Source organism: Cydia fagiglandana, chromosome 4 (assembly GCF_963556715.1).
Source record: "Cydia fagiglandana chromosome 4, ilCydFagi1.1, whole genome shotgun sequence".
NCBI classification, from domain to species: domain Eukaryota; kingdom Metazoa; phylum Arthropoda; class Insecta; order Lepidoptera; family Tortricidae; genus Cydia; species Cydia fagiglandana.
This window is the reverse complement of record NC_085935.1, coordinates 8,084,287-8,110,006: the sequence shown is the minus strand read 5'-3', so window position 1 is coordinate 8,110,006 and position 25,720 is coordinate 8,084,287. Positions and strand designations below refer to the sequence as shown.

At 38.1% G+C, this 25,720-nt stretch overlaps 2 protein-coding genes across 3 annotated transcripts in view; one reads left to right on the top strand and one right to left on the bottom strand.

Moving 5' to 3' along the window:
• Window positions 1-25,720, bottom strand: part of LOC134663594 (fibronectin type-III domain-containing protein 3a) — a 99,163-nt gene that overhangs the window by 15,878 nt on the left and 57,565 nt on the right. The window contains exon 2 of the mRNA XM_063520001.1: window positions 15,755-15,968. Within this exon, the coding sequence (XP_063376071.1) occupies window positions 15,755-15,914 (160 nt within the window). The 5' untranslated portion in view covers window positions 15,915-15,968. The remainder of the gene's footprint in view (window positions 1-15,754; window positions 15,969-25,720) is intronic.
• Window positions 5,438-7,522, top strand: LOC134664128 (uncharacterized). 2 transcript variants are annotated; one of them, XM_063520719.1, is made up of 3 exons: window positions 5,438-6,450; window positions 6,533-6,660; window positions 7,136-7,522. In XM_063520719.1, exons 1-3 carry the CDS (start codon window positions 5,962-5,964, stop codon window positions 7,434-7,436), a joined length of 918 nt encoding a protein of 305 aa, XP_063376789.1. In that variant the 5' UTR covers window positions 5,438-5,961; the 3' UTR covers window positions 7,437-7,522. The 2 variants fall into 2 exon arrangements, with proteins under 2 accessions (XP_063376789.1, XP_063376790.1); XM_063520720.1 differs by having other exon boundaries at window positions 6,533-7,522.

Below are 25,720 nucleotides of genomic sequence, written 5' to 3'. Positions count from 1 at the left end.
TCTCAAAGAATTTATCAATTTATACTATTTCTATATGAAAACGTCTATGGGCAGAGCAGGTAACGTAGTGCCAATAATGTAAAATATCGTTGTTTTTGCAATTACTTTTTCCCGACTTAAGTCCCAAAATCCCGAAAAATTTACAGTTTTTCCCGATAATAGCGCCTTTCGATGTGGCAACCCTAATTGGGTTATACTTGTTGCTACAAAGAAAATGGATAACCCTCATTATTTTGCCATTAACCATCCTTCATATTAGAGTAATAGTATGTTGTGTACCCGCAATGTCATAAGTAGGTAGATAGATCGCATTTTTAGGGTTCCGTACCCAAAGGGTAAAACGGGACCCTATTACTAAGACTTCGCTGTCCGTCCGTCCGTCTGTCTGTCACATACAGCACGAACCGTGATAGCTAGACAGTTGAAATTTTCACAGATGACGTATTTCTGTTGCCGCTATAACAACAAATACTAAAAACAGAATAAAATAAAGATTTAAGTGGGGCTCCCATACAGCAAACGTGATTTTTAACCAAAGTTAAGCAACGTCGGGCGTGGTCAGTACTTGGATGGGTGACCGTTTTCTTTTTGCATTTTAATCCGTTTTTTTTTGCTTTATGGTACGGAACCCTTCGTGCGCGAGTCCGACTCGCACTTGCCCGGTTTTTTCATTCACTCTTGTCAGAGTAAAATTAGTCTTACAAAATCACTTGTTCGAAAATTGTTTACAACCACATTTACATGCTCCTTTCTTTAAAGAAAATGCCTGTTTGTTTAGATGCTATAAGGAAGGCATTCTTAGCATAGATAAATTAGATAAATATATAATAACGTCGGTTAACTCTATCTACCACTGTACTCTCTAAGATATCAGATGCTCTTAACTCAAATGGGTATGTAGATATATCTACATTTACCTACATGCTAATTATAGGACGCTGCTTTCAGAACTAACCTACCACTCTATGTGTCATCTGCCTGCCGTTATCGTGCAAATAGTACTGTATATTATTTATATATTACGTTTTCAATATCTATAGGTACTCGTACTTACTGATGTCACTTTCTAACTTTGGACTACAAATGATGAATTAGCGAGTATGTAGGTACAAAATAAAACAGTGTTTACAATTCATGGGCCTTTACGGCCGCGGACGGTCACGGTGGCTGCGTTTGTGGGTTCTATCGTTCATTCAGATTTCAGACGTGGCGTTCCAATCGCCTAAACGAGTCAAAGGCTGACGCGAGCAGATTAATGATCGATGATAGATGAAAAAAAAAATGATTTTATGGATGTGTAGTTGAATTAAATTAAATTTAATATACTACATACACACCTCTGAATAAATGCGACTTTGAAATCGTGTTCGCGAATATTCGCTACACTAAAATCTTGCGTTTATTGAATCTATTTGTACTGCTTTAATGACGTAGGTATGCATCATGCGTACTGACTATATTAGTAGCAATAAAAAATATGAGAAAGCTATCTATCTGCGTTTGAGCAATATGAATACATATTATTTCATCAATGTAAGTGATAAAACTGACTCGATCGTAATAAGCGTTCATGCTTGGTGTAAATGCCAGCTGAGTGACCTTAATAATTTTATGAAGCGCGCAAAACTAGGTACAGCTGTGTGGACGTGAAATAACGCATGCAATATATTAGCAGGGCTGTATTCAAATTAATGGCGAAATAAAAAAGATCCTTTTACTCGAGAAACAAAGCACGTCAAGGCTGTCGCGGGATTCCCGTGGCGTTGCTCAAGAGCCTGCGGTTGAGTGAGTTGCATTGCTGGCCGTGGATTCTGAATGAATACACAAGCACGGGGAGTCGAGTTCTACAGCGAACCAGCGTAGCCTGGTGTCCAAATCAGTGTGTTCTCTCGACTAGACCTAAGAATCGCTGCCTGTCTGATGCTGACCGAGGAACATTACCACTCGATTTATAGGAACCATATGCCTAAAGACGCTGTTCCTGGAGACTTGGCTCAAATTAACACGTAGTGTGCCGCGCCTAAGGTCAACCAGTGAACAATAAGTTTACTGCTGGACCTTTTGCCTTTTCACTCGCCAGTGTTTGGTTGGTAGAATGCAACCCCCGATCTTAACTATGCGGCGCGTTTCCGAACCGGGAGCAGCGGCACGAACAAAAGTGGATGATCCCACAAAGAGACATTATCCGAGGCCGCAGACGGATTTCTACGAACATCCAAAACACGTTCATTCATAAAGCGCAGCGCCACACCACCGGCCGGAACGGGGGCGCCGTGTCAATGTCGAAAAAAACAAAAAGTTAATTGGATGAATGCAGATCCGAGAAGTGGTTCCGTTATTTCATTTCATATCTATGGCGGACGTTTTTTGCACGCTAATGCTAAAGCGTTGTAATCATAACTGTAATGTACTTAATTCGCTATTGCTGATGTGTTAAGATAATAATGTAAGGTAGGCCTACTTATTTTTGTGGCTTGGCTAAAGTTATTTGTTGTATTCAGGTTGTATTATTATTAAATATCGAACATTTACAAAAAAACTTTCGCTTATACTTACTTTTAAATGTATACCTTCATTAAATAAATCAAATAGGACTTTCATAAACTCGCTGTGCCAAACGCTAAACTCAAACGTCACTAAAAGTATGGAACTACCTATACTTACATAATACATGCCTAATAATGTATAGTACCTAATATGCCTAGCTATTGTCCTACAAGTCATTAGAATTAATGATAGGCTGAGTTACGAAAGTCGTAAAACTAACAACAGCGCAATTAGTAAAATACCTACGTGTGTGTATACTATTATATACATCATACATATTATGCCTTGTTGCATGTTAAACAAAAATACCTATGTCATGAACAATCTTTGCGTCGCAAAACCACTGCAAAATTAAATGTTATCGCTGCGTATATGTATGTAATTAGAAAAAAAACAGCCAATTAATTCATCATATACCTAAGCACAATACATGCCAACATAGGTACTTACCTCATTGTACTTGGATTGGATTTTTCCACTGCATTTCTTTCGGAAGTTATGATTTAAATATCGTAGAAATAAATCTTATCAACATTACCATGGGCGCCGCCAGGATTACTTTCAGGGAGGTGATACGCACTCGATGCAGTCATTTGTTTCTGTTATGTCATAAGACAAGTAATAGTTTGACCAATCATAATTATTGGCTATCTGGGTAAATTTTTGAAGAGCGGGTTTTTCGACATTTGTATGCCTTTTTTTGGAATATTAGATTCGTAATGATTGAGTAACAACAGTTAACAACAAAAAATATTAGTAGTGCGTGGCGTACAAATGTCGACACAGTGCCATAATATTTTGTACAGTAGTATGGACATTTTTATGGCACTGTGTCGACATTTGTACGCCACATTAGACATTTTTATGGTCTAAGTAGAAATAAATTATCTTCAAAAAAGTTTTTTGACCATCTTTTGTTCGTCATGGTCATGAACCCGATTCAAGCAGTTATTAGACACGAAATTGTACCATCATTTTGCTAACTGTAATTATATAAAAAAATTCAATTGTATATAAACAAATAAGGGCCCATACGAATGTAGTAGTAACCGTACCAAAATATGTCGCTTAAAAAGGTTAACTGTTTCTTCGATCAAAAACACCCTGTGTCCACTACCCACTAGTGTTGGAGATTAAAGCCCAAGTGATGCACTATTCTATCGTATGATAAACGTAAATAGTGGATAAACAGACACACCATATTTTGGGAGGTATTCTTGAGTCACAACAAATACAGTGCCGCGCCGTCAAATACATAAGGGTGAATCAAATCTTATGTGTTCAACATCACACGTACTGAGTCCCTGATCGATAATACAATTTTATATAATTGTATGAGTTTTTTTTGTATTCCGTTATGTTCCTATTAATATTATCTAACATTTTATTACAAAACATTTCATTTTCTTTACAATTTAGGTACCCGTTTTTTATTGGTTGTCCAAAAGACGAAAAGTTGGTTGGTTTTTATTCCAACAGTTACTTAATAATGCTTGTGTAGTCAGGTAAAAAAAATATTTTCTTTCCTGGCAGGAGGGTGCAAGTGCACCCCCTTGCACCCTGCTGCCGGCGCCCATGAACATTACCGAAATTAAAACAAAATTACGAATGAATACTTACAGAAAAAAAATACTTTAGTAGAATTAAACATTAAACCAAGTTGGCAGCGATTTTGACAGCACAGACTGTGCAAGAGTTATTTTAAACGTCAAACTTCAATGACATTATGATATACTTAAATTATTAGGAACTTACTTTATTTATATTATGGGCTTAAGCTTAACTGCTGCTGTAATAGGTCAGAAATATTCTATTCTAATTATAGGTATTAACTACAAAATTAACAATGCTTTAGCGGACATTCAATTGCAGCTGCAATCAATTATACTTCATAAATCAATCGATTAACGAACGATAGGCAATACCAACTGATTCGATTCTCCAAATAGCGAATCTCTACATTCTCTACTCGTGTTTGAGATTATCACCGTCTGCTGTTTGTGGGGCACTCGTCACTCGGGTTTCAAGAGCTTTCAGAAACTCGGTGTTTCCTAATAGGGAATATTAGGCAAACCTCTGCGTGGGTGGCACCTTTGTGGCACATACAGTAAACTATGGAGTGTAGAAGTAAAGGAGAGCTATCTTTTATGATAAGACGGTTGTAAAAGTGTCCAGCTGTCAGTATAAAGAATAGTTCGAAATCTCTCCGGTGGCGCTAGTAGGTAGCACCGGGAACTAACATGAATTTAGACCTTATTGACTGAGTGAAGTGCGCTGTCAGTTTTTTGAAATTTTATTAAAAATTTTCATAAAGTGATTTATTTAATTTAGGATTTCCTTGTGCAGTAAAACTAGCCGCCCCTGTCTCAGCACGCATCATATAGACTGCCACCTCTGTTATCTAGCCACCTCGGGCCTGGGCTTACCAGGCCTTAAGCCCCACATTCACACTCCTACCTTGTAGGCCGCCTCGTAGTCCGCCTCGTTGGGTAGGATTGTGTATGGGGGTTGCGGACTACGAGCCGTCCTACAAACGGCTAAACGGTAGGACGACTCGTAGTCCGCAACCCCCATACACAATCCTACCCAACGACGTGGACTACGAGGCGGCCTACAAGGTAGGAGTGTGAATGTGGGGCTTTAGGGCAAATCCACCGCTATAGGATATATTTTCTATAGTAAAAATGGGAAAAGTTTGCATCGTAAACAGTTGCCAAAGTGGGCGTAAGAGGAAAAAACAGAAAAATGTTACGAAATCCGTATCTTTTTTCCAACCAACGGTAAGTATGTAATTTTCACTACACCTTATAAAACAAAGTCCCCCGCCGCGACTGTCTGTTCGTGGGTTTGAATGTATCTTTGCGATAAACAAACTACAGGACATTTTCAGTTCGATTTTCATGTATCAATAGAGTGATTCTTGAGGAAGGTTTACGTATATAATTTGTTGACTATAGTTCGTTTTTTTTAGCATTAGAAAGAACTTGCAAGAAGGTAAGCGATTTTGACATGTCTTTTAATTGAAAAACGCTTTTTAAAATTCAAAAACTATTACTGATGAAAGCAGAAGAATATAAATGATCGTATTAGATTCATAATTGTTACATATTTGCCGTAACTTATTTTTAAAATGTGTTTTTCAATTAAAAGACACATCAAGATTGTTTACCTAATTTCTAATGCTAAAAAAAACGAACTATAGTGCGAAGCCGGTCGCTAGTTATTTAATAAAATATTATATTGTGATTTTTATATTTTTCTTATAAAATTCACAATTTCACTTCAACAATTCTTCATTTTTCTATTAATTCTCAGACTCCGGCACGGTTAGAAAGTTGGAAAAAGTCGTTAGGAATTGCATTAAAAGCAAATGATTATATTTGCCATCTTCATTTTAAAGAAGAAAATATAAATATGTACGAAAAGTTAACTATTAAAGGAGAGCTCAAATATATTCCTACACAAAGAAAAACGCTTAAGGAAGAAGCTGTGCCCACGATTGAGCATCAGTTTATTCCCATTCCCGAACATGAACTCCAAGCCAATACTATTCACATAGAGGAATCTTTCGAACCATACCCCAATCAACCTAAGGACGAGCAGCAACAACAAATCAATGCCGAGCAACAGGAATTATCAGAAGATCAAAATGATTCTAATAATTTAATGGATTATGAAATGATACAACAGGACTTTGCGGAACCATTGTTTAGTCAATATCAGGATACTAATGTAACAATTAATCCAATAGAGAATTTTAAAAGTAAGTTTCGGGCATTTTCGTTGTTGCCGCCTTTTTGGCTACATGCAGAAAATCCTAATGGGCTGGAATTTATGCGAATGGATCCAAAAACTCAGAAGATTAAACATCATATACGTTTAAACGATGATCTAACTGTCACTGTAAGTGTTTATTAATGTAACAATAAAATTCGGTTGGCATGATTTGAATTTGTAACGAAACATAATTGCTATTTAATTGCAGGTAATTTTTCCCAATAATGAACAATTGCCACTAAAGGAGAAAATTAATTCATATGACAACACCTACGATTACTTAAAATCGGTTGAAAGATGGCCTTTGTGCGTTGGTACTCAGATTGACGACAATAAGTAAGTTTTGGTAGATTGTTAACCAAGGGATGAACGCAGTGAGAGTATAGTCCGAGGCTAAAATGATGCCATTCACCCGAGTTAAACACTCTACTTTTCATTTCGAATACGAGGAACCTAGCCCCAAAGCTTGTACTATGGGTGTAGGCGATAATACAACTGTTTGCAGTCGTCTTATGAATATATATACCATAATGTAACAGTTGTATTTAAAATAAAAGGATAACTCGTAAGCCTAATAACTTTGATTTTATTTAACATTTTTGTCATTAAAAATATTGTATGTAACGGTACATTAAATAGGTCTTAATTCTTGAACCTATCCTATTAAAACTCGACTTTTATGTGTATTTTAAGAACCCTTATTATGTAGGTACCTGTAGATTAAAGCACTATTTATACATAAACAATGGTACAGGAGAATAATAAAAGATAAAAACGAATTTATCTAATATATAATTACATCAATTTTCAGATTTTGTAAAGGTGTGATTATTGGTGATGATACTTACGAAAGAAATCAACAGTACCCAAGATGTAAATCTTGTCGAATATTACGAAATCGTTTGCAGAACCGTAATTCCACTTCAACTCTATTACAAAAAATGGCAGAAGCTAAACGGCGCGCTTCAAATCTTGTACATAAATGCAAGCGTCTGAAGAGGACGGTAAGTCTTATGCCGGCTACATACGTAACGATAAATCGTTGCGATAAAACTGTGCAGTCCGACTGTGCAGATAAATCGAACCGTGTGTATGACAAATCGTTACGATAATCGACAATCGGACAATCGGACTGCACAGTTTTATCGCAACGATTTATCGTTACGTATGTAGCCGGCATTAAAGCCGTAACAGACTACCGCACCGCGCCACGACCTTAATGGTGCGGTTAAAATATCTCTTTCACGCTCCAAATTATAGCTACATCCTTAGCCCCCTCCAGACTATGCGCGTGAATCGCGGGCGAAGCCGCGAACGCGAGTGTGGAGTCGATTTCGCAGGTCTGCGTTCTGGACTCCACACTCGCGTTCGCGGCTTCGCCCGCGATTCACGCGCATAGTCTGGAGGGGGCTCTTAACGCACGTACGGCGACCACCTTACGACTATCGGTACGTGCGCCGCACCGCACTAAAGTCGCGGTATGGTGCGGTAGTCTGTTACGGCTTTTTATCAAAAACATATTAAATAAATAAATATTAGGGAACATCTAAAGGCCCCTGTACACAATGGGCCAGCGCCGGCCAGGCCAAGGGACGCTGCCATGCGGTAGAATGAGGTAGCAATATCACTTGCTCCCTCTAACGCATAAATGCGTCCCCCAGACTGGCCCACGCTGGCCCATTGTGTACTGGCCTTTACACAGGTCAACCTAGCCCCAAACTAAGCAAAAGTTGTACTATGGGTACTAGGCGACGCTATAATATACTGTATTTGTATAATTGAAGACGTAAAATAATACAAAAAGAAACTTGAGCAAGAAGTTTTCATACATATTTTTCGAAATCATTTCGAAGTCCCTTAAGGCGTATCCAGATTAGTAAATTTTTCGCCAATCTGATTCAATTGCCCGATCGAATCAGGATCGAAGTGCGGATGCAAATACCAATTTGGCTCGCCGAATTCAACCGCCGATAATGACCGATATTACCGATAAAATGAAGTGCAGATGCAAGAATACCAATTTGTGAGGCCAGTCTGGATACCATTTCTGGATTTTTTCAATGTAGAGGGCTCTAATATCACCATAAATCTAAAATTAGAGATTGACGCCAATTTCATTTCTGATAAAATCAACCGATTTGATCAGTCCCGTCTGGATACCACTTTACTTAGCTGTTGTTTTTTATTCGCACACCCGCTTATAGACCAACAAGAAATTGTAGAAATTAAAAAGTGGCAACATCGTAGTGTCGTCCCTTTCAAATCAATCTAAGAAAACGGGACGACACTACGATGTTGCCACATTTTAATTACTACAATATCTTGTCGGCTTATAACTTTATACATTGTACCTACTTGAGTAACGAATTTCATATCGACCGTTCATATAATTGCAGAATATCCAATTAAGAGAGAAAATTTCCTTGGCTAAGGCGCAGTGTGCAAAGAAATCTGATACCGTAGTACAAGCATCTATTTCAAAACTACCTGAAGAATTTCAAAATGCCGTGAGATCATGTTTTGAAGCCGCGAAAAAAAATAATACAAAAGGTCGTCGATATACGTTAGAATGGATTTATGAGTGCATGTTGATACGTATAAAAAGCAGGAATACGTATGAATTTATACGTAAAAGAAATATTTTACCCCTTCCTTCTGTACAAACTTTAAATAAGTATCTCAGCAAAATCAGCTGTTCTGCATATGGATTCCAATCCTCTACTTTCTTTAGTTTAAAAGAAAGATGTGAGGCGATGAAGAAGGAGGAGAAACGAGGAGTTATTTTAGTGGATGAAATGAAATTAAGTGAAGGCGTTTATTTTGATTCTCAAACCATGAAATTTAATGGTTTTGTTGACCTGGGGCAACACACTCCAGATAATTTAAAAAATACAACAGCGGACCATGCTTTGGTGTTCAAGTTTGTGCCTTTTCGAGGTAGATGGGTTCAAGCCTTAGGTTGCTTTTTATCGAAAAATTCATGCAAAAGCGAACCGCTACATAAACTAGTTTTAGAGTGTATTGTTTTAATGGAAAACAGCGGAATTTGTGTTGATGCTGTCGTGATGGACGGTGCACCTTGGAACCGAGGAGTATGGAAAATATTCGGTGTAAATGAAGACACTGTTAGCTGTGAACACCCTTGTGACTGCTCACGACGGTTATGGATGATTTCAGATTTTAATCATTTAGTGAAATGTTTTCGAACATCTACTTTGGATGATAAGCTACAAGAGTTCAAGGTTAATTAAGAGTAATGCATGAGTAATGATAATTTTAAAAATATACAAGGTGTAATTATTATATCTGACCAAACTCTGAGGGGTGAATATGTAGGTCATACTGAACAACTTTTACTATAGCCAACCCTGAAATCACGAAAAAGAAATCGCCTGTTTAATAGAAAACATTGACTGTACTGATTCACCGCAATATGTATGAGACAGCAGATTTTTTTTCACGATTTCGGGGCTGGTCCCATAGTATAAGTTGTTAAGTATGACCTATATTCACCCCTCAGAGTTTGGTCAGAGATAACAATTTCGCCTTGTATAAAATGATAATACGAAGTCAAACTAATGTAATATTCTTTTTTCAGACCCCTTACGGAACTGTGAAAAAAAGACATTGGGAAGCGGTATTAGAGGAAGAGAATTATCGTCAGCCTAACTTAAAAATCGCTTACAAGTTAACACCAGCGCATTTGAAACCGAAAGGTTTTCAAGTAATGAATGTTCCTCTTGCAACTGAAGTATGTACCTATAAATATAATCAATAATTTTCATTGATTGTCCGGATTTATTTCGTAGGACTTTCGGCTCATCAAAACTAATATTATTAATCTTATAAAAACAGGTGTTTGGTCACGAAATTTCGGTCGCCATGGCTCACTATCAACCCTATTGCGAGGAATTGAAGGATTCAACTGCAACACAAAAATTTATTGATCTTGTATTCAATTTGATACAAGCTATGTCTTCGCGTATACCAAGAGATGCTCTGTACGTGAATGAAAATTGCAGACGAAGAAAGGTAAGAAATAGTTGGCGATTAAAATTAAGGTCAATGCGGAGAAGACCGTCTATCAGCTAAGTCCGTCTACTCACTATAACATTTAAGGGAAGACCGTCATAAAGAAAGACCGGCCGGATGGTGCCTTAAACCAGAAGTAGCCAACCTTTTAATGTATTTTTGTTAGTAGATACCTCTTATAGTGAAGAATAATTTATGCCGATTATAATTAGAATTAATATAATTATGCGTTGCTGGTAGTGAATATTATGTGTTAATGTTAATATGCCGGAACCGCCGCCGCCTCGCAACCTGAATATATCCCTTGGCACCTATACAGCCTATACTGTAATTTTTAGTTTAATATAAAAATTAGGAACATTTAAAAATTTGTATGGAATATATTTTTTGCTCCTTACTAATATCTGTAAATGTCTACTACTGACTATACTTTTGTGTAGAGAAGCGGCCGTCCCCTTTCCTCTTAATATTTCATTGTATAGCTTTGAAGCTTGTTTACTTAATGAAGAAATACTTTTTTCAGGCAATCCAGGAATTTTTAGAATTCCTTGCAGACTGGGAAAAGCTCGAAAAAAAAATACCTGTGTCAAGGAGCACGTTAACTGGATTAAAAGTAACTTTACGGGCAACACTTGAAATTTTGGATATGCTGAATGTTGCATGTGATTACAAGTATTTGATGACAGCAACCCTATCTCAAGATCCGTTGGAGGTAATTAATAATTACTAATTATGTAATCCAATGAATATGAATCTGCTTGTATGGAATCTGCATCATGTATGCTGCCTTACTTTTGGAGAAAGTCCAGAAAGCCTTTTTAAAAATAAAAAATAAATTATAATTCATTAATTCAAGCTAATTGTACTCATATTTTTACATTATTTACATTTTGATTACACAACATTAATAACATTACATTTAAATATAATTTACTAAAATTAACAATAAAATTTAAAAATTTACAAATCACATTAAAGAATAATGATATACAATATATACACAAAAACACAACAATACATACAAAACTAACCTACACCTGTCCTTACATGCCTGTTGCAACAGTGCACAATATAAGGACAGTCAAGCCGATCTGCGATCATCGCCAGGACAGTGTTGGCGCTGGCCCGCACGCGCCGCACCAGCGCAGCTGCGCGCACGCGCATGATGGCGTGGAAACAGGCCGTGTGGGCCCCGCGAACATGCCCGAAGCGCTACAGTAGCGGGGCAGCCCCAACACCGCCCTGAATGCGTTATTGTACTGGACGCGGAGCGCGTTGTACGCTCTTTGCGTGTAGTCCGCCCACAGGCCACACGTGTACAGCGACGTGCAGTACGCTTTGAAAAGCGTTATCTTCACGTCACTACTACAACGAGCAAACCTGCGAGCCAATATGTTCGCCCTTACGCACAACGCCCTCCGCTCCCGCTCCATATCCACATCATCCTTGAGGTCCGCAGTAACAATATGCCCTAGGTACTTGAAACTCTGTACTCTGTCTAAGAGAGCTCCGTTAAGCATGACAGGTGGCACATATTTTTTTAGGATACAGTTCCTACCTAGTCCATATACTTAATGTACCCATCAATATATTTCTGCCTGGTGTTTTTGGGTTTAATTCTTTTGAAATGAGGCGTAACTTTGGGCTGTGGACGTTTTTTATCGCTTACCTTCTTTCTAATGCTAAAAAAACGAACATAGCCATATAAATATTAGTACTATTATAAATGCAAAAGTGTGTCTGTTACCTCTTCACGCTTAAACCGCTGAACCAATTTAGATAAAATTATGGAGATAGTTTGAGACCCGAGGTCCTATATTTTTTATTGAATAATAATTTTGACTTGTTTTCAGAGATTTTTCTCCGTCATGAGATATTCGTGTGGAGGAAACGATCACCCTGATCCCAAAATGTTTGCACAAGTTTACCGATTGGCGTCTTGTTTTTCCCTAATACGCCCTCCGAAAGGTTGTAACGTTTCCGGCAAAGATTTGCTGAAGAACTTACTAGGAGCAAAGGATATGGTAACTGGTTCAAACGAGGCTAAGCAAGCATGGCTGGAAAGCCTCGACCATATACTAGATAATGGTGAACCATTGATTGATGGTTATGAAGACCATGACTACAACGAGGCTGTCACCAGTGACGCGGTGCAGTCTTACATTGCTGGGTACATCGTCCGCAAATTGCGAAAAATCGTAAAATGCAATAATTGTTTGAAACTCATACAAATGAGTCCCAATGAGGGAAAAATGTTAATGAGAAACGACGTAATCGATAAAATGGATTTATACGGCGGGTTAATTTATGCTAGTGACGATCTATTCAATCTGACCAAAATGATAGAGAAATGTGTGTTAAGAGCAATAAGCAAAGCTTTAACCAATATGGAGACGATCAGTGAAATTACGCAAGAATTACAAAAAGAAACATTGATAAAAGTTGGATGTGCCGACCATTCCAAACAAGTATCAAAAAAAATTATCGATATGTACGTAGTTATGCGAGCCCACTTTCTGGCAAAATATGAAAATAAACGTTACGACGCAGCCAAAACCAAAACTAAAATGAACAGGAAAAATGCCAAGTTATTGTCTTAATTACTAGTAGTTCGCCCCGAACTAAGAACTCGTATTCGCTGAAAACTACCGCGCAGCGCGCACACTCAGGTTTTGATTTCCAACTCAATCTCACTAGTGATACCTACTAATACTTTATATACGAGATTACCGCCACGTGGGATGTTGACTCGACGATCATTGTTGCGATAGTCGTCTCGGTTTTTTTTCCGTCATGAGATATTCGTGTGGAGGAAACGATCACCCTGATCCCAAAATGTTTGCACAAGTTTACCGATTGGCGTCTCGTTTTTCCCTAATACGCCCGGTTGTAATGTTTCCGGCAAGGATTTGCTGAAGAACTTACTAGGAGCGAAGGATCTGGTAACCATTGATTCATGGTTATGAAGACCATGATTACAACGAGGCTGTAAACCAGTGACGCGGTTCAGTCTTACATTGCTGGGTACATCGTCCGCAAATTGCGAAAAATCGTAAAATGCAATAATTGTTTAAAACTCATACAAATGAGTCCTAATGAGGGAAAACTGTTAGTGAGAAACGACGTAATCGATAAAATGGATTTATACGGCGGGTTAATTTATGCCAGTGACGATCTATTCAATCTGACCAAAATGATAGAGAAATGTATGTTAAGAGTAATAAGCAAAGCTTTAACCAATATGGAGACGATCAGTGAAATTACGCAAGAATGACTAAAAGGAGCATTGATAAAAGTTGGATGTGTCGACCATTTCAAACATATATTAAAAAATGTTATCGATATGTACGTAGTTATGCGAGCCCACTTTCTGGCAAAATATAAAAATAAACGTTACGCCGCAGCCAAAACCAAAACTAAAATGAATAGGATAAATGCCAAGTTATTGTCTTAATTACTAATAGTTCGCCCCGAACTAAGAACTCGCATTCGCTGAAAACTACCGCGCAGCGCGCACACTCAGGTTTTGATATCCAACTCAATCTCACTAGTGATACTTAGGTAAGTAATACTTTATATACGAGATTACCGCCATGTGGGATGTTGACTCGACGATCATTGTTGCGATAGTCGTCTCAGCGGACGGTCTCATAGCGAAGAGTCTCAACCAACACCTAGAGACTGGATCAAGGGTCAGATGCAGGCAAATTGTGACAAAACATTCGCTGATGTTAACAAGAAATAACTCAAAATGTAGTCAATATGATGGGTGCTGAGAAAGGGGCGGCTACAGGGCCTGGGGCCTAGGGCGGCAAAGACTGCAAATCCGCCACTACATTATACATATATAAAAATGTGTTCGGGTGTTTTATTTTGTTTTGTGTTTTTATATTTTACTTTTATATTAATATTAAAAACGAAAAACAAAAAAGAGCCTTTTATTTCTCGCCGGTAAAACAAACACAATATTATAAACTTAAATTTACATTAGGTTTAGTATTACAATAATATTTAATATTCCTCAAATCAATGTTCTATTATGCTTGGTTATGTAATAAGTAGTAAGTAATTATATTTTTTTCTTGTAATTTATTCTGCAACAACCCCTCCTGTGAGGGTGAAGGCCTCCTCCAGTGATGCTGGTCATCACAATTTCTGTTCTCTATCTTTTTCAACTTACATATGTATATCAATATTAATTCAAATATTGGTATTAAATACCTACAAATACAAATAATAAAAAGCTAATAAATACTCTTATCGGGATTCGAACCCGCGACCTCCTGCTTCATAAGCCGGGTCACTACCGACAAGGCTAAAAGACCGTCAAAAATTGGTTCGCGATGCACAGTGGCGCCGCGGCGCGGCCTATTTAATGTTTTTGAGGGACACTTTTTAATACATGAAGATTGTTTTCCTCATCTCTACCTTCCATACAGTAAACAAACCACATTGACACATCACACGTCACGTCAATCACATGGCCTACCGCGAAACAAGAAAATCGAAATTGCGTTATCTAATCTCTCTATCACTCTTGCGTATTCGAGCGATAAAGAGGCAGATAACTAAATTTCGATTTTCTCGTTTACCGGTAGGCCCTTGTTAATGAACCGCCTTATTTTGTGTGAAAACGTGTCAATAAACAGTTTAAGGCACAGTATATATAAGTTAGTCTATGAATTTACTGAATCGGTAGTGCTGCACTCTGGCGGCAGAACATTGCAGTAATATCCCCTATTCAGACGAATTAATTTTGGTGTTTCATTTAACAAAACCTACCATCGGCTTGCGTCCTTAGGAAAATGTTAATAATGTAGAGTAATTTAATCCAAATTCGCCTGAAAACGGACGCCACCAATCTCTATCCTAAAAGAGCGTGTGACCCATATTGTTTGAATTTTTTTGATGTCTCTTTGTTATAGTCAAGAACATTTTGATGATTTTGATGAAAGTGTTTTAAAATTTTCTGTGTCTGTAGCTGAACTGTGTCACGAAAGGCTGGCACGAATGAAAAGAACGAGACTTTCATTGGACGAGAGACAGTCACCGGTATACAGTCAGGCCGCGTAGCCAAGATAACGATCGCTTACGCTCCGTAGCGATCGAAACGCAACTGTCACTGTCGCACTAATATGGAAGAGTGATAGAGAGACATAATGCTTTTCGTTGTCGAAGCGATAGCGATTGTAACCTTGGCTAGGCCGGCTGAGCCACCAATATATTGGTTAATATGATATTACGCACACATTTTCATTCATTCCATCCCTTTGTGCTAGCTCTTGTGTATCGACCTAGCTGTACGCTACTATAGTCATGTCCTGATGCACCTATGGGCCTGGGTCTTACGGTGTCTTCAAGTCTCAGGGTATTGGTATAGGTGAACTCTTGTACTAACCGTATTCGGCGTGCACGGTGCACATATGCGCGTGCTGCGGATGCTGCGGGTGCGGGCACATCTCGGGCACGTAGTACGGCTCCGGGTAGCCGTACTCGCCGTAGTAGGGCTCCGCGGGACCGGGCCCGCCGCCGCCCTCCGCGACGCCCACGCCCACCATCGTGACTAGCAGCGCATCGCGCGCCGGACCATCCGGAACCGCGCACCACTAACACTGGAATAAGAGAAAAAAATCAATTAAATAAAAATTAATCAGATGTCATATATGAAAGAAAAAGTGACCAAGGTCTATATAGTGTCCCGGTTTTGGATGGATTAGAACCGACGTCTTCTGCATTCAAGGGCTTCACAGCAGAATAAAAAAAACATGCATCGAAATATTTCATTATAATTTGGTTTCTTCTCTAGTTGCAAATTAAAATTTATTTTATAATAATAAAAGTAATTCTTGTTCTTCATTACAGCAGTTTGGTTTTCATAATTATATGTGTCTTTCTCTTGAAGTACCATCACTAATTCCATTGTGTTGTGGACAACCCCATACTTTTAGCACAGAGCTGAAGAATTGATTGTACAACTGCAAACGCCCCTTACGCGTGTTACTCGACTCAAGTCGACTCCATAAAACGTTGTAGTGGGTTAAAGCTTTGTTTATCTAATTACTCGTAACGAAAAGAACAAATCACATGGGTGGCTATGGCTACTAGCTACCACAGGCACCTGGAACAATAGATTTGTATATACTGGCAGAGAAAATCTTTAGCGCCTTAAATATTTGTTATTGCTTGGTCAAGTACTTAGTTACGAGAATGGAGAAAACGCTCTAAGAATGATGAAAAAGAGAGATCTTTGAACGTTGTTCCGGCTAGCAATGAAAACAATGGGCTAATTTGCCTAAACCCGCACTTTAACTAGATGTTATGTACTAAATTTAGTAGGTGTAGGTAGTCACCTGTATGCAGGAACTCGGTTGTTAAAAGTATGAAAACAGTATAATTATGGGGGCTTAATTGGATATTTTTGTTTAAATCTAAAACAATGCATGCACCTAAATACACATTTAATTTCAAACACTAAGTTTGTTTCTCTCTACTCTAATTATAAGCTGATGTAAGAAGAATTTCGTAAAGTTTGAAGTAGTTTCTATGGTCGTAATTTTATAGGTAAGTACCGCAAGTTTCCCAGGTCGTCCACGAACTATTTCGTAACTTCGGCTCTTTTAATACCGCGTGATAGCGATTGAGAACATCATACTTATATACGTACGAGCTTTGGTGGCCTTCAAATATTAAGTGTCTACACACCAAAGCAGCCAAATATTAGACCGCCCGTCGCGAAGAGAGAGCTTCTTGGCTGCTGGTGTGTAGTACTTAATCGAAAGGTTATTCGAACACTGAGTAAACCTGTATAACTGAGACCTTAATATCCTATACAATCCTTAACATGATCAAACAGCGCATTTATACTGGTCCGTCTGAAGGTTCGATTCGAAGCGATTGGAGCAACACTCCTGATGTTGCACAAGCTTGAAGCCTCGTCGATATCTGCATGACATATCCGCGTCAGAGCATCGTGACCGCATTTGCCTTTTAAATAGGGTGCTGTCACGGCGGCTCACGAGTTCTGCGTGGATGAGCCCGCAATCCGTGTCAGTAATTTCCAAGGAGCACAGCTCTTCTACTCGTTAAGAAAGCGTACGTGGCAACGCCGCGGCATTACGAAAATGGCGCCGGCATGGACAAAAAAATGTTAATAGTCAGAGAATGTAAAGGTCAGGGTCTGAGTCCTAGCGGTACGATACCGGTTAGCTTTAAATAATTAAAACTCGCTAATTATAAATGTCTCTATACTTAACGCTTGACTTATTTGAGGACTTCATTCTTATCTTTAAAAGCTTCGTTAGTTTCGTAGTGTTATCATATCAGTTACATATTTTGCTTATCTAAGTGGTGCGTTTATTTGCCGTGTAAGACCATTGATATTCATCGGGGAATCCCCGTTGCATCACTAGTGTTGTAACTTGAAAGAATTATCACGAAATGCGTCAATCGGAAAAAATATTTACTTAAGTAGATATAAGTAGGTAAATAGTTTCACTCATTAAATTAAGTAGGTATGTACCTATAAATTACAGTTATAGAATATCGTAAAATGAGTAGCACACGCGTATATATATGTACCTATGTAATAATTGCAGTCTATTTATGGTACCGCGCTATGATGCCTACAAACTAAATACCCAGTATGCTTACTTCAAAGAATTGGAGATCATTTAGGTAGGAGCGAGTCACAGATAACTCTGTTACGTGCCGGCAACAGAGCCTGCATTCGACAACAAGTCGACTTCATTTCAAACATATTTATTACATGGACACTACTTCTACACTTACGTTCCAAGACGATTTTAATCGTTTGCGCTTGTGAGGATAGCGTCGCCCAATACCATTCAATATATTATGGCATGGTACCTAAATTGATGGACAGATTTCATTTTCATTTAGAGCACAGTAAATATTTACAATGTCCCTTCATCGTGTACATTTTTATCTTTATACCTAAAGTAATGAAAAAGAATATATAAATCCATCAAGTTCAACAAACCTTGCATAAGCATAATAATAATAACAAATGCAATATAAAGTACGTACTGTATAAATATTTATCTTCTTTGAATTGCATTGATTATTTCCATAGATGTGTGGTACGAGTATATTGTATATCTAGCAGTTTGCGGTTTTTCTCAGAAGCACTTGTCTTTATTTGGTTAGATTTTGGCCTCCTCATCGCAAATAAAATGTAGTGGTTATATTTTCTCTGGCTGTCCCTAGCATAGTTGGATTTTTTTAAGTGTAACTTAAGAGCTCTTTCAACGATTCGTACATTTCCTAAAGAAAACTATAAGTAAGTAGGTATATTTACGTTACAGGTCGGCCTCGTGATCAGTAGTAATTTTGTGTAACGCCATATATATTTCAAGCTTTGAACAGGTTCATTTGAGGCGAAGCGATAAACGATAAGAATTATATCCTAGATCAAGTCTTTCCAACATTTTTAAGTAGTCGTCGAATTTACACAAAACAAATATAATACTAGCCTTTGGTAACCATTGCAGATGCAGAAGCTTGCCTATGGCTTTTTTTCGTCTGTTTTTTTAAACGTAATTAATTATTAATGTCTTTGTTACCTACTAAAAAGGAACTCATATGACTAAAATTTCCCAAAATTCGCAATGGTCGATTTTCACAAGTTTATCGGATTAGATTACGTAGTTCGCATACATACAGTACCGGTCAAAAGTTTAAGTTCACTCTGTAAATTCGGTTAAATGAAGCTATAACACAATGTACTAATAAAAGTATTTAATAATCTTTTATTACATAATAAATTAAAGGTAATTCTCTAATTTAAAACCACAATTAAATAAAAAAGATCAGTTTTTGCCAACTTTAGACTCTTCAAAATATCCGCCTTTTGCTTTCAATGCTGCCATACACACTTTCGGCATTCGCGTAATTAGTTTTTGCAGTGTTGATGTCGAAATTTTATTCCAAAAAATGTATAGGTATTCCCAAAGCTGTTCTTTATTAGTTGGCCGCATTTTTCTCACACTCCTGTCCAATTCATCCCATAACAACTCAATCGGATTGAGGTCGGGCGATTGAGGAGGCCAATCCATATATTTTAATTCTTTTTGGTTCTCTTTGGATGAAATGTAGTTTTTGCACAACTTCGACGTATGCTTGGGATCGTTGTCTTGTTGGAAAACAAAACCTCTGCCTACAATCCGTTTTCCAGATGGAAAAGCGTGACGTTGCAAAATGTTATGATACATTTTCTTATCCATTATGCCATTGACTCTCACGAGATCACCAACTTTATCACCCGCAAAGCATCCCCAGACCATAACTGATCCTCCACCGTGCTTCACTGTTGGCATCACGCATTGCTTTATCATTCGTTCGCCTACTTGTCGTCGAACATATTGACGACGTCTCCCTCCAAAAATTTCAAACTTCGATTCGTCAGAAAATAAAACTTTAGACCACTGTTCAGACGTCCAGTTTTTGTGTTTCTGGGCCCATTTCAACCTCTTAACTTTATTCTGACTACGTAACAAGGGTTTTTTGGCAGCAATACGACCTTTTAGACCATAGTTTCGCAGACGCCGTTGCACTGTCGAAACCGATACTCGCTGTTCTCGGGTGGCGTTGAGTTCTTCGCAAATTTCTGGAGCAGTTAGAGTACGTTGGCGTTTGCTCTGCACGCAAATAAATTGGTCTTCGCTTTTAGACGTGACTTTTGGCCTACCTGATCGAGATCGACTGCAATTAAGACCGGTTTTTTGTTTTCGTTTCAAAGTACTCACGACAGCGGTTTGAGAAACCTTCATTTTTTCAGCGATTTTCCGCGTCGTGTAGCCCTCATTTGACAGAGTTACAATAACAGCACGAGTTTCGACACTAAAATCGGCTTTGCGACCCATTTTAAATGATTTCTAACTTCACGAAATCTCATAGGAAATACGGAACAAAAATATTAAATGGATCAAATTTTCCGAATAACATAAAACGATTCCTCCAAGAGGTATTTTTATTGTTATTTGGTAGTCGTGGAAACAATTAAACGTTTGAAATTCAAAACATATTCTATATTTGAACATAATTAAATATGATAACCTTATTTCGCAGAGTGAACTTAAACTTTTGACCGGTACTGTAACAGCCAACGAAAAACTCATTCAATTGGGTACTTTCCTATACTTACTTAAAATCAATTATTTCACACCGTGCACGAAATAAAGCACCAGATAATTATTAGAAAAACAGAGATAGCAGTAATTTTTTATCATAATTTATATTTAATAAATCAGATGGATGTATAAAAACTGTAAAAAGTAGATGAGTTGACTGTGACGTCACTACATAAGTTTTCATATAAATTCCATATTAGAAAATCGTTTTGACAGTTCTAAAAAAGAAGCTGATTTGAGTAGGAAAGTAGCCAATTGTTTATCGTATTTTCCCGAATCTCGAGCAAAATATTCCTAATTTCAACTAGTTTCAATGGCTGTTACAGATGCAGTGCATAATTCTTTTCCATCATGTTTTCACGGAAACGTACGAACGTGTCTTATTGCTACTTCTACTACAAAAAGTACTGAGGTTGACTTAAGTAGCATGACAAATACGAACGTTTCCGAGAAAATACGATGGAAAACAATTATGCACTATATCTGTACGGCTATTAGCCGTTCGGCCTGGGCTATAACCGCGAAAATCGAAGTTCGCAAATTGCGGGGATCTCTCTTTTACTCCAATGACGGCGTAAATAGAGTGACAGAGAAAAATCGCCGCAATTTGCGAATTTCGGTTTTCGCGGTAGCCCCTCAGAGGCGAGGCGACGCACTCGTTTGGTGTCACGAATAGCAGCCCAGGATTGGAATGGACCCTCGAGACGGTTATTCATCGCACTCGATCATGTTCAATTGAATAAACACGCAGTTGGCGTGGAGTTTGCTATTAAAGCCGGATTCTATGTTGTTATGTAAATATCAAGCTCAACTAAAACGCCGAGGCTTCCTGATTCTTAATACGTGACCGGACTGTTTCGGAGAACCGAATTCTGATATTTAAATATCCATTTTGAAGCTCTATTTATCGTAGTATTTCTTTCATTGGTCCGTTTTTGCCTATATTCTTGTTTGCTTAAAAGAAGGTTCTTGTTTTAGTTCTAACTAGTTAAAACATATTATTAACCAATAAATCATTTTATTCATTTTTCATTCTTAAATATCGTAAAATCAATTGAAATCATCTCTAGTGCAAATATTTTGTTTTTTTTTTAATTAAAAATGCTCCCAAATACGTAATTTAAATTCAATCGGTCCAGTAGATTCGAAACAAATCAGCTGTGACCGAAGTACAGCCAAACAGCTATACGAGTGATCCTATAAGAGTTCCGTTTCTTTTCCTTTTATGGTACGGAACTCTAAAAAGAGGGAGTTTAATTTACGTAGACTACCTATCATCATCATTGTCATCACCGAGTGATCCTGTATTGGGTTCTGGTCTCCATGCTAGAATGAAAACTCACCGTATTATGTCAGCAATTATGAAATCATCATTGTCCTATCAGTGACCTAAGCCAAATTAGCCAAAAACTTCCACTTTTGGACATTTGAATTGAATATAGGTATAGGAATAAGTATTCGTACGAATAAAGGTTGACTGAACGCTAGACCGGGCCGTGCCAAGGGGCCAAATTCGACATGTACAACTGTCAGATTTCGCATCCACGTCAAATCAACAGTTGTCTTTAATGCATACTGAGTGTTGATTCCATCAACGGTGGATAATATCATTTGGTACAACCAAAACTCAACTCTAAACTAAGGGTGGTTGTGGTTCGGTTTGGTTTGCTTGTCACCCTAACTGTGGATTGTTAATGTCAAATTTTGACATTGTACGTATTCGAGAACTTATGATTTTTCCCACATCAACGGGAGATCAACACGATACGTCAAACGTCGCTTGTCGAATAGGGGTCCAGACCGAGGCGTCCGACAAGTCATTTTCTATGACGGCTTATCGGTGATCACGTGGAGCTTTCCACAGAAAACGAAGCTCCGGAAGCTCCCGCCCGGCCACGGCCCGGTCTTACGTGAGTCATCCTTAAAACACGTTTTCCCACGCAGATTGTAGCTTTTTATTTTTAGAAAAATATTGTTTTACTACATTGTAGATTGACTTCATTCCGTCAATTAGCAATTTATGGGACACACCTGCGCTCTGCGTATCGACGGCACAGTGGGCATCAATCCGCCTACGCGAGCATTTGGTAAAATATATCGATTTTATCTCATATTACACGCCCACAGCTCATCGAGGGGCCATCTCGACGAACGAAAGACGTCCGTTGTCTAGACTAGCGATCACTAACCCACTAAGATACTCGCAGATCATGTAGAACAACTCGCGCTGGCCATGACTATTGATCTCCCGGTGCTCCCATATCAGCGCGACCGCTCATGTCAGTTGCGTCCTGGTTTAGCATTGTGTGTGAAAATAAAGAGCATAAACTAGATAGTTCCATAGGTAAGCGTGGCTATGGGTCACTAGCGACGCGAGTCTTCATGTATTCAAAGTCCTGTTTCATAATGAGTCTTTGAAAGGACTATGCCGATGTCCAAAGACTTGAGTTTGTTATTCCCAAAGACTACAATATACTTGTAACTTCGAGATGTGTTCTAACTATGTGTAGTCGAAGATCATTTCTACTGGTTTTCCGAACCGCGAGTGATCGGTTAGTGATGCAGTTGATGTGAATAAAATCTCCGGTTTATCGATTACACGGGCCAGTCAATTAAACGAATATGTTTTTACGATTTTCATATCGGCGGTTGGGTAATTGAAATACCAATCTCGCCACTGACGCACGTGAGCGAAATCACGTCACTTCGGTTTTTGATAGTAACAAATAATATAGAAAATTATTGGCTACATGCATAAATTTTGCATCGCCCAGAGGCTGTGGGCTATACTGTCATCCATCTAGGAAAAGCAGCAATGAAAAGAAAACTAATTTATAACTTTTAAGCCGGAGAAAAACGTGCCCATTTATTATCTAAGATGCACTCTGATTATTGATTTTCTCGTAATACAGCTTTACATCGTTTCTAAGGATTATATAAACCGTATTACCAATAAAAGTACGTACTTTGAAGTATACGATACAAACAATGTATAATAATGATTTATAACAAATGCTCATGATGTTCGACTTAAATTCGTATTAGATAGTAAATGGGGTCCATCATTTCACATAAAGCTGAATTACTTTTTATATTTGACTTTGATAAATTCGATTTTTATTTAGATCGCTGTCAAAACATGTTTAATCGTAGTCACGAGTAAGTCAACGTCTATTGCCACTGGAAATCCCAGCCGGAACCTAAGGCAAAAGGAAGATTACCCGAGTCAAATGAGCTCCGACGTCGAGAGGTCAGTTCCGAGAACTCATTTACATAGGAATTGTAGAGGTACCAACGACAAACACCTATAATCGTTCGCACTATCTATTCGTCTTGTCATTTAAAAAGTTTCGTCACAGTTATAATTGGGTAGTTTTATATTATAGCTTAACCGCGTCGATAGTTAATATGTACATTAAAAACAGATAACTTAGTAATTAATTAGGATATAGTGTTTTTTTTTAATTATGGTAATCGCTTTAGAGATTTCTGCCAGCTTCACGTCAATATCAACAGGAAAAATACGAAGATTTAATGACCATAGTGTTTAATAAAACATTTACGGTTAGTTTTTTTGACCGTCGATTATGATAAGTTATGTTACTAAAACATTTTTTTGGGGATAGGTATGTTATTTTAGTTAGTTGTAAGAAGTAGATAAACGGGTGATGATGTGTAGAAAATATAATCTGAACGCGTTATAATCTGAACACAAATTTATTCTTAAGCAACTTGCGTAATATGCACGCTAAAGAGTGGCAACACCGGCAACATATTTTTAAATGAAGCGTACACAGGATGCGTATAATAATTACATAATTGTAAAATATTGTTGTGTTAGGAAGTAGGTAACGCTTGTTTATATGGTGATAAATCTATATTTTTTTGGTACGTTGCATCGTTGCAAAAGAGGCCAACTTTTTTTATATTTTTAAAGTCGGTCGATGGCGCCTCCTTGGCGATGAATGAGCTTGGACTGGTATTGGCCCCAATCCAGGACTGCCATTCACACCACACATGCCCCTTCACAACAGACCAGCATAAACCTGAACTCCGATCGGGCATACTTGTTGAGGATCTTGGAGTAAAGTTATTTTAAGAGAGTACTCGCAGTCGAGACCAAATGTTTTGTGAATAATACACAGGACCACTCTTCGCAGTTCAAGTGTACGTCGTTTCCGGCCTCCGTAGTATAGCTACCATTGATAGAACAAAGTCACAACTTACTATTAACGTCGCTGTGAGATACAACTTTGTTCCACTATGTTATTGTTTTATTCCCGTCGCGATTGCTTGTAGTAAATATTTCATTCTGATCGCTGGTAAAGCGGCCAACCGCAACCATTTACAATATCATTATAACTTTACTAACAAACTCCAACCCGTAGTTAATTTAGAACATGAAAGGTTTTACTTTCACATTAACCACCACCATTGACGATTAAACTGATCTTGGAACTGATAGTATGACATAAGAGCGACAAGAAACACGAAGAGATTAACTGTCGAAACTTGAAAGAGCAAGTTATTAAATATCCGGTCTTTGTGCTAAAGGTTACGCATGAAAATAGAATATTAATGGAACGTTATTTAATTACATACAGTTTTTATGAATGAAGGTTTGATTTGATAGGTAGCTGCGTCATTGCGTGGGCGCTGCCCGCCCGGGCGCCGCTGGGCGGAGGCTGCTCCCGCCCACGGCCCGGCCTACCTTAGGCACCCTGGAGACATCACGAGTCTACGTGTAATAGGTTATTTCAGATTACATATTCAACAAACTGAAAGAATTATTATTGAGGATACATCTATCTATCTATCTATCTATACATATACAGGGTGATCAATCCAAATGGGTCAGTATGGAGAAGTCAGAAAATATGAGAGATAGCAAAATCTGTTCTTAGGAACCATGGCGTCGATTTTATATTTAATAATAATGGCATTCAATTTTTTTTTAAATCTATCACACATAACCGGGATTCGAACATGGTCAATATTCTTGTTGTTTGTTTGTATGGCAACTTTTAAACGATGCGTGATAGGTGGGGGGTGCTCGACCAAATATCATAGAGGGCCCCGAGACAAAACAAAGTACATTAAAAAAATCAAAATGGCCGATTTTTTTTTATTTTTTTCAAGTTGGTCCGAGCGCGCTGAGATTCGGCATGCGGCGAGCCTGGGGGCCCAAGATTACAATGTCAAAATAATATTTTTGG